General features: G+C 41.8%; 1 protein-coding gene across 2 annotated transcripts in view; it reads right to left on the bottom strand.

Annotated features, from left to right (window-relative positions):
- HCF107 (high chlorophyll fluorescent 107) overlaps positions 1-13,904 on the bottom strand; it is a 222,153-nt gene that overhangs the window by 42,023 nt on the left and 166,226 nt on the right. For both annotated transcript variants that reach the window (XM_089797958.1, XM_089797957.1), the window contains exon 6: positions 9,896-10,006. In XM_089797958.1, coding sequence (XP_089654084.1) covers positions 9,896-10,006 — 111 coding nt within the window. The remainder of the gene's footprint in view (positions 1-9,895; positions 10,007-13,904) is intronic.

Here is a 13,904-nt window from a genome sequence, read left to right as displayed (position 1 = left end):
AAAAGGGGAATTTGTGTGGACTCAGAAGGCACAGGACTGTTTTATGAGATTTAAGGAGATAATGACTACGTGCCCAGTTCTAGCATTACCTGATTTCACGAAGCCATTTGAGCTTCAATGTGATGCATCTGGAGAGGGAGTAGGTGCTGTACTTATGCAGAATAAGCACCCCATAGCTTATGAGAGCAGGAAGCTCAGAGGCCCTGAGCATTCATTCAGTATATATGATAAGGAGATGTTGGCCATCATGCATGCTTTGGCCAAATTCAGACAATATCTTGTGGGTAGCAAGTTTTGTATTAAAACTGATCATAACAGTCTGAGGCATTTCTTGGGACAGCAGGACCTGAATGATCGCCAACAAAAGTGGGTAAGTAAGTTGCAGGCATATGATTTTGACATCTCATATGTCAAGGGAACTCAGAATGTTGTTGCAGATGCTCTATCTCGAAGGCCACACCTCACTCTTATGGTTAAGATATCAGAGGATTGGCGACACTCGATTATAGCAGAGTATGCCAGGGATACATGGGCCTCCGATATAGTAGAGGGAACAGTGATTGATACCAGATACACACTTGTGGATGATTTGATCATTTACAAGAACAGGATTTACCTGGTCCCAGGATCGAAGGTTAAGCAATTGATTATGAGAGCACTTCACGACTCACCGACAGCAGGCCATCCCGGGTACTTCAAGACTTACAAGTCAGTTCGAGAGCGGTTCACTTGGAAGGGGCTGAAAGCTGATGTTTTGCAGTATGTTCGAGAGTGTCTTGTTTGCCAGCAAAACAAACAAGAACACAGCTATCCGGCAGGGCTCCTACAACCACTTCCGATTCCCGACAGGAAGTGGGAATGCATCTCCATGGACTTTATCACAGGTTTGCCCAAGGTACAAGGACGAGATTGTATTTATGTGGTGGTAGATAGATTAACGAAATATGCTCATTTCTTTCCTATCACCACTACACATTCAGCAGCTCAGGTGGCAGAGGTTTTCTTTCGAGAGGTTTTCAGATTGCACGGCTTGCCTCAGAACATTGTGAGTGATAGGGATAGCCGTTTCATGAGTCACTTTTGGCAGGAGGTATTCCGGTTATGTGGCACGGAGCTTACACCCAGCACTAGCTATCACCCACAAACCGATGGTCAGACAGAAATTGTGAACAAATGGGTGGAAGGGTATTTAAGGAATTATGTGGCAGCTCAGCAGCGAGCTTGGGTCAGATGGATATATCTCTGCGAGTATTGTTACAATACTACATATCATACGACTATACAGATGACACCCTTCATGGCACTTTACGGTTATGAAGCACCTAGTTTCTTGGATTTGTTGTTGAGCGACAGCCGGGTACCCAGTGCAGGTGAATTATTACAGGAGAGTAAGGATATAGTTGCTACCCTCAAAGACAATATTGCAAAAGCTCAGAACCAGCAGAAGCAGTATGCAGACTAGAAGAGAACTGAGCGTAGTTTTGAGGTAGATGATATGGTTTACCTCATGTTGCAGCCATACAGGCAATCTACTCTTAAGAAGAGTGGGGCAGAGAAACTTAAGCCACGCTATTATGGACCATTCAGGATTATCAGGCGAGTTGGTGAAGTGGCTTATGAGTTGGAGCTTCCTGCAGACAGCAGAGTGCACAATGTGTTTCATGTGTCACGCCTCAAGAAGGCGTTGGGTCAAAATGTGGTGCCTTCTGCAGTATTACCTCCTTTAGACGATGAGGGAAAATTGATTTTAGTACCAGAATCCATCCTGGAGAGCAGAGAAAAGCAGCTTCGTAGAAGGGTGATCAGAGAATACTTGGTTAAGTGGAAAGATTTACCTGTTGAGGATGCTACTTGGGAGGGGGAGGCTATTTTGCAGCACCCGGCGTTGAGATTGCTTGAGGCCAAGCAATTTCAGGAGGGGCGGACTGTAATGTCCCCTCTTTAGTTCGACATGGCATTGATCATGGATTTGCCTATTCCAGACTCTCGTAGGCAAATGGTGTGGAAAGAGAGTCAATTCTGCGGATTAGATAGTCATATCTTGCTCTTGAAGAAGTGTTAAGAGGTTATATTTTATCATTATGTGATATTGGGGCCCACATGTTATAATTTTAATTTGAGTTGCACTTTTTATTTTATAAAATTACTTTATTATAAAAAAAGTGCATTATAATGAGAAATTATAAAGGATGTTTCTAGAAGTTCTAGCAACTTCTTAGAAAAGTGAATAAATAGAGGGCTGGGCCTCTCATTTGGACATGCTTGGATTGGAGAACTCTTCTACTTCTTCATTGTGAAGACATTTGTGGACTTTGGATCTGCAAATTATTCGATCTTTGGGAACGAATCACTCCCTTCGATTGGCGACTTTGAGGGTGTGAAATATCACCTGAATTGTTGCATAATTGGAGTTGGTATTCAGCCATCTCATTGGAGCTTATTGAGAATTCGTTGTTAGGGTTTGTTTTTGGTTGGAATAAGGATTTCAGATTTGCCCTATCATTGGAGAAGCATTTGACAAGAGTTTGAAGACAGAATAAGTGCATTTTCAGAATTGGCAAAGCAAGGTTCGGAACCACATAATTGCTCATATCTCCTCAACCCCTTGGAGTTATTTTTTATGGTTTTACAGGGTTACTACCTAACCCTAGGCGCCCATTTTCCTTGCAATTGGGGGTCCCAAAACCCTAATATTATTTTATTTCAGCAGCCGTACAGGTACGGCCTGGTACGGCCCTGCTAGTTTGGGCAGCAGCAGCAAATTAAGGACAGTTTGGGGGTGCGGTTGGAGGTCTTCATCAACGATCTGCAGCAAAACGTGGTGTTCTTCCATAGTTCTTCAAACCAGGTTCTTGCATTCTGAAATATATGTCAATTTTTGGGTAAATTTGCTGTCATACAGTCATTGTAATAATCAGTCCAGAATTGGTAATAAAATAATTTCAGAATTTATTGCATTGTAATTGAAATATAGTTCAATGGCTTTATATATATTGTAATTCTGTGATTATATTCTGAAAGTATCAAATCTGAAATTGCCATATTCTGAATATTGTTACTGTTACACGCCAAGTGTTTGACAAAATTCCTAAGTTCAGTTTGAGGGTTTCTGTGGCCTTTATAGTGAGGGTCATTACAGGTTAGTAACCGTTGCACCAAAAGCCCGGACTGTTAGTAAACGGCACCTCCCCGCGTTAAGGGGGCAACCCCAGGATAGCCTCGCTAGCGAGGACCCCGGACACGTGGTAGCGACAAACCGCACGGACAGACCTACGTCACCTTCCATTAGGGGCCCACTCTGGGGACATCACAGCCCACCACGCTCCGCGGGTCTCGACCTCGAGACCTCCGGCTCTGATACCAAGTTAGTAACCGTTGCACCAAAAGCCCAGACTGTTAGTAAACGGCACCTCCTCGCGTTAAGGGGGCAACCCGAGGCTAGCCTCGCTAGCGAGGACCCCGGACACGTGGTAGCGACAAACCGCACGGACAGACCTACGTCACCTTCCGTTAGGGGCCCACTCTGGGGACATCACATTCATTCAAATCTTGTTGCTCCAAAAAATATCTCAAACTGTTGTGATCCGTACGAACGACAAACTTGGCACCTACCAGATACTGTCGGAATTTGGTTAGAGCATGTAAGATGGCCAACATTTCTTTGTCATAGATGGAATATAGGCGTTCTACTGGCGTAAGCTTCCTGCCCTCATATGCGATGGGGTGTCTATCTTGCATCAGTACTGCTCCAATGCCTTCCCCAGACGCGTCACACTCCAAAATGAACGATCGAGTGAAATCAAGTAGTGCAAGTACAGGACAAGCGCTCATGGCCTCTTTCAGCTTATCAAAGGTGAGTTGTGCCTTTTCGTTCCACTGGAATGACCCCTTCTTCGTTAGATCCGTTAAAGGTGCATTGAGCTGAGAGAATCCTTTAATGAACCTCCTATAGTAACTGCACAATCCGAAGAATCCTCACAAATACGTAAGTGATTTTGGAGAAGGCCAGTCAAGGATAGCCTGAATCTTCTCCTGATGCACTTGAACTCCGTATTCACTAACGACATGCCCCACCTACAATATTTCTGTCATACCAAATTCACATTTGGACTACTTGGCGAACAAGGACTGTTCCTCCATGATACTTAGAACTTCATTCAAATCCTTCAGGTGCTCCTCCCATGTCCTACAATAAATAAGAAGATCATCAAAGAATACTAATAAATACTTACGCAATTGCTTGTTGAAGATGTGGTTCATGCATGATTGAAATGTAGCAAGTGCATTGGCCAATCTGAACGGCATGACCAAAAACTCATAATGTTCGTAGTGACAATGGAAAGCTGTTTTCTCCACATCTTCCTCCCTCATGCGGATTTGATGGTATCTGGAACAGAGATCTATTTTTGAAAAATAGACAGCGCCATGCAAGTCATCCAGCAACTCATCTATCCTTGGAATGGGATATCTATTCTTTCTTTTTTTTTGTTCAACGTGTGGTAGTCCACAAACATGCGCATTGTCTCGTCCTTCTTTTTGACCAACACCACAGATGATGCAAATGTGCTAGAACTGGGACGAATCCATCCTTTCTCTAGCAATTCCTGAATCATCCTTTCGATCTCATCTTTGAATTTCTTGGGGTGGCAGTACGGTGTGGTTATGACTGGCTTTGCTCTTAATTCCAACTCGATAGTGTGTTCAAACCTGTGGTATGCCAGGAGGAATATCCATGAAAACTTTGTCATGTCTACTTAAAATATCCTGAAGTTCATCATCCTATGGAGGTGTTTGACACCCCTTTATAGGTTCCGTCGAGATAAAACAATGCACAACCCATGCAACGTCATCGTGCTGAAAAATTGCCTCCATCCGATGCACAGAAACTTCCTTCGGACCTTCATTTGTCATTCCTCGGAGGCCAACCTTCTTTCTGTCAACAACAAAGGTGAAGTCCATTCATTTGAAACTCTGGGTGTATTCAAGTGTCTCCATCCACTATATGCCAAGAATAACTTCCATGTCGGCAAGGTCCACCATGAAGAAATCTTCAATCACCGTGTGATTCGCCATTGTGATACTCAGCTAAGGAACAAGGTGCATGCAAGGCAGAAAAGTCCGTCTGGCAACCTTGACCTGAAAGGCTGCGTGCGCCTCCGTAGGTAGATTTCTTCGCTTTACCAAGGATGAGTTTATGAAATTTAGAGTAACTCTGCTATCCAACATCACCGTAACTCTTTGTCCTTGAAGGGTACCCCGTACACAAAAAACTGTGCACCTCGGGCTGCCAACCAATGCAATGGTTCCTCCACGTTGTACCAAAGTGGCAATTCTCTTCGTATGGTTCAAACTGATGTTGGTGTCATTATGGGGTTGGTTATCTTCAGCCGGTATTTCTTCTCGTTTGTCCTCATCATCGAACACGACCTCAATGTAATGGATCTTCCCCTTTCGGAGGCATCGGTGGCCAAACTCCCAAGGTCCCTTGCAATTGAAACACAATTTCTTCCTTCGGAGTTCCTGTCTGGTAGCTTCATCCAATGACGACTTCTTGGGCAGAGGTTTGTCCCTCAGAAACATCGGCAGTTTAGGATGTGAGTAACTTTGAGAGGATGATGCCGATGACGATGCCATACTCTGTGCTTTATTGATTGCTTCCGATAGGGTGGCAGGATTGAATCCCTTTACCCACCCTTGCAAAGGTTCTATCATTCCGTCCATGAAGAGCACTACCTGTCTCCTTTCGGAAATGTCCATGACCAAAACAGAGAGTTTTTGAAATTCTGCAATGAACTGATTGACTGATCCAGTTTGTCTCAGTTGCGCCAAATCTTTGAAATTGAGCTCCGGATCATTACCATGAAATCGTTCTATCAATTTCTCTGTGAATTTTGCATAAGTATTTATTTGATCATGCCCTAATGTAATGGTGTCGTGGTGCCACCATTCATGCACAACACCCTCCAAGTGCAGTGCGGCAAACTTGATTGCTTCTTCTTCTGGCATAGGATTCAGTTGGAAGTAGGTATCGACTTTCATTACCCATGCTTGCGCAAATATGGAACCCGATCCGTCAAATGGAAACAGATTTACCTTACTCAACTTCCTTCTAAGATCATCGTTAAAGTATCCTTTGTTTCCGCCTCCCGAGTATCTCATTCTCAGATCTGCGTAGTCTTTGTAGGATATATCTTCTTCAAGGTTTGCATTCTTCCAGTCTTCTCTCATCTCTTCAAAGGTTGGTTGTCTCCCTCCGTGTTGTGCCTCCGCCCGTGGTGGAAAAGTTGACATGGAAGGTTGAGAGCATGTTGGCTAAGGGTTTGATTTATTCGACACCAAGTCTGTGTTGTGACCATTTTGTTCTCCAGATATTTTGTTCTCCACCAACTTCTGGAGAGTTTCTTCCATGAGTCACTGCGTATTAGTGATCTATGCCTGATTCCTGGCAAGTTCCCTTAGTAGTGCCACAATTTCGGCAACGGTCGATTCCCGTTCGTCAGCCATTCGATCAACGGAATGTGTCCTTCTTCTCTTCCAGCTATAAACTCTCATTCACTATCCACAAGCTGGCAGGATCGAAGCGCTCTGATACCACTATAATATTACAATTTGGGGGAAGATAAAATTTTCTCTTTTTCCAAATTCAATTGGTAACTGGAAGGCATGGTCTGGTGAGGAAATGAAGACCATATATTGCAAGTAGTCTAGCCGTACGGTGTCTGGAAAGTTGGTCGTACGGTATCCAAAATACGACAGGGAGCCGTACAGCTAAAGTCGTACGGAGATAGCAGGAGGAGGCTGTACAGAGAAGATGAAGGGTGTGCAGGTCAAGTGAAAGGTGGCGTATGATGTGAAGGGAAGTATGTCGTACAGTGTGAATTGGAGGATATCCTAAGGGTTGTACGGTGGGAAACAAGCAGACAGAACACTCGAATTTGTAAGCCGTACGATGAGGGATAGTTTGGTGTGTGGGAGGAACCAAGATGGTTGTATGAGGGGTTGGTGAAAGGTGTGTGGTGGAGTGGAGGTCGTACAGGCAAATTAAAGGGTTGTATGAGAATGCCTTGATATTGCTCAAAAGGTGTTTGAGCCACAATGAAATGCAAGATGTTCAGACAAAATCCAACAATAGAAAACTCGAATATGAATAATCCCTTCAATAAATGCCAAAGATGATGCTCTGATTTGCCAGATTTGAGCGAAGTAGTACATGCAATAACGAAATAGGGTTGAATCCCACTGAAACTGCATGAGCCAAATAGGGAAGGTCTTCCACTTCCGAAATGGCGAATTACATATAACTCCAGCAAGAATTCGCAGTACAAAGAAATATAATCCAAAAGCATACCTACAAACTTCCTACAAGCCTAAAAGATCCCTGATAGATGCCCTTGCTGATCTGTTGTAGTTTTTAAATTAATAAACTATATTTTCCTGTGATTTCTTTGATGGTCTTTGAGATAAGACAGAAGTTGTAGAAGGTTTTGTTTTTGTTTTGTGTTTTTTGATAGTTTTCACAATAGTAATGAATAATGAACAATAAACATGAGAGGAGACTGAAAATAAATAAGAACATAGAGCCAAATCAGAATTGCTATAAATCGTACCAAACAGATTTCTGATTTATAAAGCCAAATAATAAATCCAATACAGTTCCAAGGAGCTTACATCCAACAATGATGCCAAACTGCTACAAATGGCAGCCGTAAGACTGCAAGGAATCACGTCCCAGCTGAAAGAATCAATCTGTAACGCTGAAATCATAAATCTACAAACTGAATCCACAATAAAGAATGGTGTACTCTATCCCTGATAGCAATGCACACTGTCTGAAGAATCCAATGTCAATAACTGCTGAGGGCTACGTCCCAGCCAGTCCAAAACCTGGGGTTTGCGTCCCAGATGAAGAATTGCTCTCTCAGAGCCAATTCACAAAAACAAGTTTTTCAATATGCAAAAGATAATAAGAAATTAGGTCTCCATCTCCTTATATCCCCTTCCAACTGTAAATCGAACCCTAAAGGGAAATTACACTTTTCCCTTTAAATAAAATATAATAAAATAACATTTTCCCAATTAAAGTCGTCCATGCTATAGGAAAAACATTACTTTATTAAAATTCCATAGCTGAAGGCACCAAAAAGTCTATAGATAGTAAAAATCATGTATAATAATTCGAGACCTTTCCAACGAGCTATAACACATAGGTGTACCTGATCAACTGAAGCCAAAATCCCCTTATTACTCCAAAATGGTTATATTATTAACCTTATTTTAATTTATTTAATCACCAACTTAGGAAATATTTAAATATATTAAAATATTTCCCAAATGGTCCCAAAAGGCCCAAAATGACCAATCAAACATGAATCTGACCTTGTCACTTGTCTATGACTGATGTCGGACAAGATGTGTCAACTAGTAGTCCATCCCTAAAATCTAGGGATGCTCCTAAAAAGTAGGAGACAGCCACAATCAACCAAAATTGAGTCCCAATGACTCCCCTGCTGTGTGCACCTCTGAGAGAACTGTCACTGAACTGGGAGTTCCTCCTAAAAAATAGGAGATGCACTCTAAGTCTCCAAAACGTTCGCCGAGGTCTCCAAATGCCTCCTAGACAACTTCTAGTCAATCCCTACAAATTAGGAATCCCTCCTAAATTGTAGGAAACTGTTGTCTACTGCTCCAAACTACTTGGGAAGCTCATGCATGACTCTCAAAGTCCCTGGGTTGGTTCCCTCTACACTCTGCTGGCCTATGGGAACCAGATAATAGATCAACCCTGCTAGAAATATTGTCACTAAGGAAGCGCAAAAATTGGGGACATGACAGCCGTGCTTAAATACCCGTCAGGAAACCTTTACGAGGGTGTACAAAGATAGCCAACGGCGACACAAACTATGAAGACAAAAATAAAAATGGGTCCGAGATACATTAAATCATTCAGCCTATTACAAATGTTTAATTTATTATTTATTTTATAACAGGAACATTACAATTGCATTATAATTTTTCCGGTTCGGCAACTTAACAAAAATGACTTACATTGAAGTGGAAAGCAATAACTTTATGGAAAACGTTGTATGGGATTAGGTATGACACAGCTTGTTTTGGTTTGTTTCCTTTTCTATAAAAGTGGGAAAATTGTCACTCTAGTCAGAAATCTGAAATACACAATAAATGTGATGTATCTAATAATCCTTGACTAGATTGATATAGAGTTTCTATTCCAAACAATAGTTTTCTTGTAACTTCTTATTAATTATGAGCGTAGACTTCATCCAGTTGTTCTCCTTTCTGAAATAATTTCTTTAACTATCAAGTTCTTCTCCATCTATAAAATGAAAGAATTGTCATGAAGTAGATGAGGTCTCAAGAAAACATCTGCTTGCAATTTCTTCGCATTGAATTTTATTTTTCTATCAATATTTGTCAAATTCAAGGCACAAAAAGCCTGCACAGACATGAACCAAACCTGAACTCCTGGAGTGGCCCTCCTCGAATATTTATTATGCACTCGTGAACAGGATTCTAATGCTTAAGTTGTTAGTGCAAGGATGGAATCCATTATGGTTTATAAGTTATATAACATTGATACAAATAAATATATAATTTAAGAAAACTAAAAATGTATTTTCCATCAATGTGCCTCATATCTGAAAGCCACACAGAAACATTCCATTAAAATCTATGTATAACCATTATGTGTTAATATTTTATTATTTAGAGGTTATAGAAGATCCAAGTTTAAACATTCACCATTAAATACTTTATGCACAGCAATATAATATTCTGGTGTTTATAAGCTTTAAAAAATAGCAGTTTTCCATCCAATGGAAAAATAAAATTTCTGAAAAGTTCAAAATAAGTAACAGCCTCTAAATTTTAATGATACCTGAAGACAACGAGCTGCATCTGCACTACGTGAATTAATTGATAGTGCATGTTGATATAACTCCCTAGCAGTAGCAATATTTCCTTCTTTCCATTCAGTCCATCCCCAAGCCTAAATGGAAATTTATTATGTTAATGTACAAAATAATCACAGCACCGTTCTCATATCTCAACAGAAAACAAAATTAGCATTTTCAAGAGTGTGAAGCAGCTGTGGAAATGTTAAAAAAACTGCAGATTAAATGTCAAGCACATCCCAATAAAGTAGAACATATCTAGGTTTAGTTCTGAATGGCTTTTGTCTCCCAGCATAAACATCTTGAGACAAAGAGGCAAATAAATGGAGAGTTTCCCTCCACCATAGCTTCAAACTAAACGAATTCCCAGCATGTTCACTCTCCAAGAACACTAAAGTACCTTGTTCCATGGGCAGTTGAAGGTGGAAGACGGAATTTGGGTTGTCAGTGGATGACAAATAGGTGGCTGAGTGGAGATGAAGCATTTGGTGTGCAGTTCTCAAGGTGTCATTTGGTATGGCCAGCTCATTTGAAGTGAGACATCGAGTGCATTCATGCAAGTGGGTCAGCATCTGGGAAGCAGATAGCATCAAGTATGTTATGGTAACAAAAAGGGTGTAGAGAGGTGTAATGGTGAGGATGACAGTCAGTGTTTGATACACAGGGGCATCTATAGATCCATTCAACAGGTTGAGGTAGTGGTTGCCAGCATCAAAGATGTCGCCTGTTTTAAAGTGGGGGAGGATGTATGGAGTTGTTGATTCACAAGATGAAACTCTAAGGCTATGGGCTTGTGTAGCAAAGTTGGGTGCACACAAGTGTGGAGTAGGCGAGGCATGGTGCTGAGCTAAGGAGTATCCAATGGGGCTATGTTGTGTGCTAGGCACAACATAGCACAACATAGCTATGGCATAGGATCCTATCATGGAATGGATCCGAGGTGTATCCGATGGGGCTGTACTATGAGATGTTCCCTCTAGCATAGTTGTGGTGTAGGCACAGTGTAGAACTGAGCCAAGGTGCAATCTTGGGGCTGTGTTGTGTGTTGTTCCCACTAGCATGGTTGTGGTGTAGGCGAGGCGTAGAACCGAGCTGAGGTGTTACTGTGGAGGGAATTGTCAGCATGCATCAAGGGCGGCTTAGGTAGTCGACCTCCCTCAAGAGGGACGAAGAAGAGTAGTGCTTCCCTCTAGTCTCCGGATTAAATAGAGGTGACGCATAGTTTTAGGAGCAAAGAAGAGTAGCTCCACCTTATCATAATGTGGTGAGGTTTGGCGACAAGACAAGGGTCCCTAACTAAGTGAAGCGGAGTAGCCGAGCCAATGTTGGTGATGACTCAATGGGAGTTGTCTAAGGTTTGAAAGTTGGGGAAGTGGAGTACCTAGTTGTGCAGTACGAGGCAAATGGTTTGTCCAAGTAGGAGCATTGGAGACTTGTGGTGAGCTATGTGGGGAATGTGTTGCAGAGCCAGTTATCTATGCAAAACGGTATCAAAGGGGTGTGGCCCTAGGTGCACATCGATGTTACTTGGTGGATGGGATTTGCATTGGGATTGAGTCTCAAAGGCCGTGGTGGTCCAGTATGGCAATTGGGAAATGATGTTCCAAGGGAGTACTCAAGGTGAGCCGAGCCATGACATAGATCCATGTCAAGTGACTAAAGAGGTGGTTGTGTGGCATGATTCGAAGAGGTGAGTCATGATGGATGGAAAGCAACAAGGCTTGTGGTGCATGACTGAAATGGATGAAGTGATTCATACGTGAAGCTATGGTGGTGTAGCCAAGTTGGAAGGAAGTACAGCGGCCAAGGGATTGGGTGGATCATGGAACAAGGGCACGGTGCTCAAGTAGGTCTATATTTTTAAGGAATCCGTGGGTAGAGATTGTGTGTGTGCATGAAGGGTTGGTTTGAGTGCAGTGGTTGCATGAGGAACAAGGTGTTCACCAATGAGGGCATGTAGACATAGACGTGGTGTCGAGACAGTTGGGGCTCAGTGTTACAATTCAATGTTTGGCTAATGCAATCAACAATGTTGTGGAGGACAAGGTTGGGCTTCAAGGTTCATGGTGAGCTAAGGGAGATCAACAAAAGAGATGGAGTGTCGTGGAGACAAAGGCATGTTAAGGTAGCATGCAAGTTTAGACCGGAGGACTCTAGGATGTTCCGAGGTGCTAGGGTAGTGTCGAGTATGTTTTGGCAATATGCGAAGTGAGAAAGGGAGGACTCAGTGGTCTAAGTCACTCAGGGTGGATACATTGTTCAACAAGGGAGTTATGGTGATTCTCGATGCAGTAATGTAGTGCTTGGCTTGGGTAGCAGGTGTAGTTGAACAAGGGGAGTTGTGATAGTTTTGGGCATTCAAGGAGTGGTGCAATGTAGATCAAAGGTGATCAAGGGACTCAAGGATTTGAGATCACATATGGCCGGTGTTGGGGGACACCGAGGCGAAGATACCAAAGGGCTAAGAAGGGGTTCAACATGGGTTGAGCAGGAACAGAGCTAAGAGCTCAAGGATGCATGTGTGGTGCAGCAATGGAATAGAACCAAGGTGGTTCGATATGTGCTTCTATTCCACAGGAATATGTTTAGGCAGGTAGGTGAATAGGCGCTTGATGAAGTTTGGGAGTAAGGCATAATCTGGGTGAACGAAAATGGCTAGACCATAAGGGGAGTCAGAAGTAGTGATCGCCAGTGCTACACATGGTTGGAGATTCTAAGGGAGAAGGCTCAACCTAGGCATTCAAAAGTACTCAAATGAAACAAAAGTAGGGAGACAAGTAAATTAGAAATCTACAATTTCATCTTTCTAATAATGTAAGCATTTGAACGCACTTTAGTCCGTTAACACAGATATGTATATGATAATATATTCTTAAGACTTCAGACTTCTGTTGTGAGGTTATAACCATAGTTTTGAAAGTCACTAAAAACATGTTGACATGGTACGTATATATGAGGGTTTTAGGAAAATAGTCCAACTGCACTCAAAGTCACAACTTGGCATAGAAAAATTTGGGGATGTCTGACAAGTACTGAATGCATTTCATAGGTATAAGTGGCCAAAGATTTCCAGAAAAAAAATGCACTAAAAACTTCATATTGTTTTGGTCTTTTAAGCATATTTATCCACACAAGTTTCTCTCAATGCATTTTTGAGTTTTCTTGAGTGAATTCAAGAAAAAATTATACATAGACTCAATACACTTTGTAAATGTATTATGCATACAATTTGTATTTCTAAGGAATTTAAGTATTTTTTTTATGGTCACAAAGTTTTGTTGAGTTTTTGCCAATCTATCAATTCTCAGTTTTACAGACTCTAATTAGAATAGTTAATATGTTGTTAAATTGTCCTGTCTATTATTAGTTTGGAGCGTGATCATTTAAAACAGTATTCAATTGCATAGCATTGATAATCTCTACCGAAAATAACCGGACTCCAAGGGGCCAAGTTGACAATGAGAAACTTCAAACTTCAAACGTCAATTAAAAAGGAGCTTAGAAAGCAGATGGTCAGCGTACTCTGGCACCATTTTGACATAATCTATAACTAGGAAACAACATAAAGAATGTTAATTAAAATCTAAAAGTAAATTGCATATTAAAGAAACACAAAAATTTGTAATGTTCTCGACCACACATCTGAGAGTAAGTACCTAATGGAAACCACTTGAGGGAAAGTACCCGAGGGAGACCACCCTAGGGAAAACACCTAAGGGAAACCACCCGAGGGAAAACACACAAGGGAGCCGCATAGGAGGTAGCCAAGGCCGCGCCGGAGGAAACCTGAGGCTGTGCAAGAGGAATCTAAAGGAAACGGAAAGGGAGGCAAAGGCCATAGGAAGGAAGATATTAATGTGAGATTCAACTAATTGATGACAACTATGAATCACTTATTGCCAGATATTCACCAGATACCAAAAGTAAGCCACATGCAGAGATGTAAAAAATTGTAGACAATTCTCAATATTATATTGCAGACAAAGATGACAC

This window comes from Cupressus sempervirens, chromosome 8 (assembly GCF_028749045.1).
Source record: "Cupressus sempervirens isolate cs-2001-9-10 chromosome 8, ASM2874904v1, whole genome shotgun sequence".
NCBI classification, from domain to species: domain Eukaryota; kingdom Viridiplantae; phylum Streptophyta; class Pinopsida; order Cupressales; family Cupressaceae; genus Cupressus; species Cupressus sempervirens.
This window is presented reverse-complemented; position numbering and strand designations above follow the sequence as displayed.